Source organism: Bos taurus, chromosome 3, assembly GCF_002263795.3.
Source record: "Bos taurus isolate L1 Dominette 01449 registration number 42190680 breed Hereford chromosome 3, ARS-UCD2.0, whole genome shotgun sequence".
Taxonomy (NCBI): domain Eukaryota; kingdom Metazoa; phylum Chordata; class Mammalia; order Artiodactyla; family Bovidae; genus Bos; species Bos taurus.
The window spans coordinates 102,889,981-102,895,116 of NC_037330.1; the positions used below are offsets into that span (position 1 = coordinate 102,889,981).

The following is a 5,136-nucleotide window of genomic DNA, read 5'->3' on the forward strand; positions in this document are numbered from 1 at the left end:
GCCTGTATATTGAAGCTCAGGGCTGTGTTCCTATGTTGCTGGAGAATTTGGGTGGTATGTCTTGCTCTGGAACTTGTTGGGCCTTGGGTGGTGCTTGGTTTCAGTGTAGGTATGGAGGCGTTTGATGAACTCCTGTCGATTAATGTTCCCTGAAGTCAGGAGTTCTCTGGTGTTCTCAGGATTTGGACTTAAGCCTCCTGCTTCTGGTTTTCAGTCTTATTTTTACAGTAGCCTCAAGACTTCTCCATCTGTACAGCACCATTGACAAAACATCTAGGTTAAAGATGAAAAGTTTCTCCACAGTGAGGGACACCCAGAGAGGTTCACAGAGTTACATGGAGAAGAGAAGAGGGAGGAGGGAATTAGAGGTGACCCGAATGAGATGAGGTGGAATCAAAAGAGGAGAGAGCAAGCTAGCCAATAATCACTTCCTTATGTGTGCTCCACAGTCTGGACCGCTCAGAGATGTTCACGGAGTTATACAGAGAGGAGAAGAGGGAGGAAGGAGACAGAGGTAGCCAGGAGGATAAAGAGGGGAATCAAAAGGAGAGAGACAGATCCAGCCCGTAATCTGTTCCCTAAGTGTTCTCCACCGTCTGGAACCCACAAAGAGATTCACAGAGTTGGGTAAAGAAGAGAAGGGGGAGGGAGGAGATAGAGGTGACCTGGTAGAGAAAAAGGAGCGGGAGAGAGCAGTCAAGTCAGTAATCTCACTCCCAAGAAAAAATGGGTACTGAAGATTGGGTTCTTAAAGGTACAAAATTGATAACAAATACCAAAAAGCAAAGATTAAAAATCCAGAGTAGAGGTTGGATTTTCAAAAATACAATATTAAAGAAAAGAAAAAAAAGGAAAAAAAAAAAACCAAAGTCACAAAAATTATAAAAAAAAAATATATATGAAGTTTCCTTTAAAAAATAGGGTCTCTTTTTTTTTGCAAAGTAATAGTAGGTTATAAAAATGAAAATTAAAGGAGTAATAGAGGATTTAAAATTAAAAAAATAATAATAAAAAGAATGATAGTAAAATTAGTAAAAATACATCTAGGACTTTCTCTGGTGTTTTTGTGGGCAGTTTGGGGTCAGTTCATTTTCGGATAGTTCCTTGGTCCAGCTTATATTTCTCCAGATCTATAGGCCCCTTCCTATGTAGTTGGTACTGACTACAGTGTTTTAATCTATTGCACCTGTCACTTCCAAGGCTGTTCCCTCTGTTTTAGCTTCTTCTGTTTGCTGGTCTCTTTAGCGTCTGATTTTGGCCCTGACACAAGGGGGCGATGGGACACTTTTTTAGGCTCACTTGTTCAGTCATGCTGTGGGGAGGAAGGGACCCTCCTTTTGAAGACAATCAGCTGCTTTTCTGGGTGCCTGATGTCCTCTGCCGAGGACATTCAGAAGTTGTTTTGTGGAATTTACTCAGCGTTTAAATGTTCTTTTGACGAATTTGTGGGGGAGAAAGTGGTCTCCCTGTCCTATTCCTCTGCCATCTTAGGACCGCCCCCCCCACCACATAAATTCTTAACTCCATCCCGCCAACCACAACAGAAAGGGGATCACTCCCTCAAATTGAGCCCAATCCTTCCTTTTGTAGCTTGGACACCACATTTTCCTGTTTCATTAAACACTTGGTCCATGATTTAGTTTGTCATAGCCCTGTAATTTTAGATTTCTCTATTAACTAGCCATTTCCTTTACCATATGAACAAGCCAAAATCCTTACAATGTAAAATACTGTATTTCACCATCTAGTTCGTGACTTACACCTCCTTTCCACCTGGTTCAAAAATCTTAGAAATCCCACCTACACTTGGCTTCTTTTAACCTACTTCATGTATTAATAGACGTCTGTTGCAACTATTCTCCCAAAACCTCTTTGTTGCTAAAAGTGATAGACGACTTTTAAGATTCTTGTCTTACTTGATATCCTCACACATTTGACCACAAAGACCACCTTCTCCTTACAGACCTTGTCTCATCTTGGGTTTCTGTGTTGTATCATCCCTCTTTGGTCACTTAGTACTGCCTTCTCTGGATTCTCCTCTAAGCCTGTCCTTAAATACTGGAGCTTTTCAGGGTTCTGGTGTTAGTGTTCTTCTAGGCACTGTCTTTGAGTGGTCTCATCCCTTCTGATGGCTTCAGTTCCTCCAGAAGTGCTGATGACATGCAGATTCCTATCTCCAGAGTATTTTCTTTAGCTTTTGATCCCTCAGTCCAACAGATACTAGGAGTCCCACAAGCTCCTTGAATCCAAGGCTAGACTTATCATGTTTCCTCCTCAGCTCCTTTCCCAAACTTCCCTCTCCCATTTCCTTCTCTTTTCTTCTTTTAATCTTCGTGCCTCCTCTGCCTCTCCCTATCTCTCTCCTATGTGACCCACCTGTGGCTCACTGGAAAACATGACTTTGACTCTCCATAGGGCACAGTTTATTTCCAAATAACAGTTCTTTTCTTGATACTACAGACTTAAGTCAGATACCTAACAACTGTGTTTCTAAAGTTCTAGTGTATTCAAGTGTTTCTGCTGAAGCCCATTTTTGGGGAAGCTTCAAAGGAAGGGCAGACATCCCCATTTGATATGAAACAGAGCAAATGCTGTATCCACAGTTATCTAATTCTTTGCTTGGCCACTGTAAAATATTTTATAAGTTGCATGAACTACACATGTTCATGAAGTAAAACAAATAGGTTTATATGCTCCTTTTGCAAGTTCTACGTTTTGAAGAGCAGAGTTTGTTATTTGGGATCTCAAGATAAATTAGGATTAAATAATACAATATTGACATGCTGTTTCATATCAAGTGGAAGTTCTTCCAAAAATTTGTTTTTGCAATCGTCCTGGCATGCACTTACTTTGCTACTGGTATGTATCTGGCACTCCTGATTCGAATACCAGCAGAATTTCAATCTGGAGATTCCACTTTATGGATCATGACTCTGTTATTTCTCTACACCAGGAGAAGGATGCAGGACTTCCTTTTGGGAAACCACAGCTCTCTTACTGAGTTTATTCTTTTAGGATTCTCTGGCAACACTAAGATAAATGTTATTCTGTTCAGTGTTTTCCTTTTCCTCTACCTCGTCACCCTTCTGGGAAATGGGCTCATTATCACCTTGATACGCAAGGATTCCCGCCTCCACACACCCATGTATTTTTTTCTCAGTGTCCTATCCATTCTGGATATGGGGTATGTCACCACCACAGTGCCCCAGATGCTGGTACATCTGGTTTCCAAGAAAAAGACCATTTCTTACGTTGGATGTGTGGCCCAGATGTACATCTTTCTGATGCTAGGTATCACTGAGTCTTGGCTTTTTGCAATCATGGCTTATGACAGGTATGTAGCCATTTGCCACTCCCTGAGGTATAATGTCATCATGAGCCCTTTGCTGTGTGGGTTAATGGTGGCCTTCTGTGGATTCTGGGGTACTAGTTGTGCCCTGATATACACCGTCTCTGCTATGATTCTTCCCTATTGTGGACCCAATGAGATAAATCACTTCTTCTGTGAAGTACCTGCAGTCTTGAAGTTAGCCTGTGCAGACACATCTCTAAATGACCAGGTGGACTTCATCTTGGGCTTCATCCTTCTTTTGGTCCCACTATCCCTCATCATCATTGTCTACATCAATATATTTGCTGCCATCTTGAGAATCCGCTCATCCCAAGGGCGACTCAAGGCCTTTTCCACCTGTGCCTCCCATATCACTGTGGTCACCATGTTCTCAATTCCATGTATGGTTATGTACATGAGACCTGGATCGAAGGCCTCCCCAGAAGAGGACAAGAAGCTGGCCCTGTTCTACAACGTCATCTCTGCCTTCCTCAACCCCATCATCTACAGCCTCCGAAACAAAGATGTGAAGAGGGCTTTCCTCAAAGTGACAGGGTGGGGCAATGCACCCAAATAAAGTCACAGCAGCTGGGGCACCAGCAACAAACCCAGGACACAGCCTACATGACCTCTCCATCCAAATCCTTTTGAACGTCCCTGGGCACACCTGATATATCAGTTGGCTAGATTCAGTAGGACTTCATATCAGAACACCTGAAGGGCTAAAGCAGTGGGTGTCCCTCAAGCACAAAGACACCAGACAGCGTCTCCATGTAAGCAAGTCCCATGTTTGATTCATCTCTGTATCACCAGTTTATAAGATCTAGCAAAGAACTGGAATCAATTTTTATTTTTAATAAGATGCTATTTTATTAAAATAATAAAAATATTATTATTTTATTTTTATTACTAAATGAACACAAAACTGGGTGCTTGAGCTCTGGACTCATGAAATAAGTTCAAATTGATGGGGACAATATGACTTCCAGATTCCCAGATCAGTGACCCAACTATAGCTTAATCAGGGACAAGTTCTGAAGTAAGACTAATTAAAGAGAAATAGATGGTTGTCCTATAAAATAGAGTTCAGGGACATAATAAAGGTCAGTTTTCATTTAGTACTATCAAGAGAGAATGAATTTAGGGCACAGTAAACCTCATGTCACTAAGGAAAGGAACTCTGTTTTAGTGAGGGGATATTTGTAGAGGGGAATAGAATCTCCTAGTAATTGGGTGCAAATCTCCTCCCACCCAGACACTTTTTAATGTATTTTCAACTTTATTGAAGTACACTGACATATAATGAGCTGTAGATATTAAAAGTAAATATTCTGGTCAGTTCTGAAGCATGAATACAGCTGTGAAACCATCGCCATAATCAAAATCACCATAACCACCATCCCCCCAAGTTTTCTTGTGATCTTTGCGATTCCTCTGTATTAGTTATTTATCTATTGCTGTGTAACAAATCACCTCCCCCCAATTTTGTGTCTTAAAAAACCAAACATTTATTTTATTTTTTAACACTCTCTGTGGGTCAAGAATTTGAATGAAAGTTTGCTGAGTCCTCTGGATTAGGGGCTCTCAGGAGACTGCAATAAAGGTATCAGCTGGAAGAGTAGATCTTCTAAAGTTCAACTGGTGAAGAATCTATTTCTAAGCACACATGACTGTTTGCGGAGTTAAGTCCTGCCAGGCTATTGGGTTGAGGGTCTCATTTTCTTTTTGACTGTTGTTCAGTTCATTCATCACTTCCTTTCATGTGGACCTCTCCCTACAGCAGCTCTCCATGTGGCAGTTGGCTT

At 41.3% G+C, this 5,136-nt stretch overlaps 1 protein-coding gene across 1 annotated transcript; it reads left to right on the top strand.

Moving 5' to 3' along the window:
- Positions 1–2,896: 2,896 nt before the first annotated feature.
- On the top strand, positions 2,897–3,908 carry OR13P10 (olfactory receptor family 13 subfamily P member 10). The gene has a single exon (XM_002686520.2). The coding sequence runs from the start codon at positions 2,928–2,930 to the stop codon at positions 3,906–3,908; it is 981 nt and encodes a 326-aa protein (XP_002686566.2). The 5' UTR covers positions 2,897–2,927.
- Positions 3,909–5,136: the final 1,228 nt, after the last annotated feature.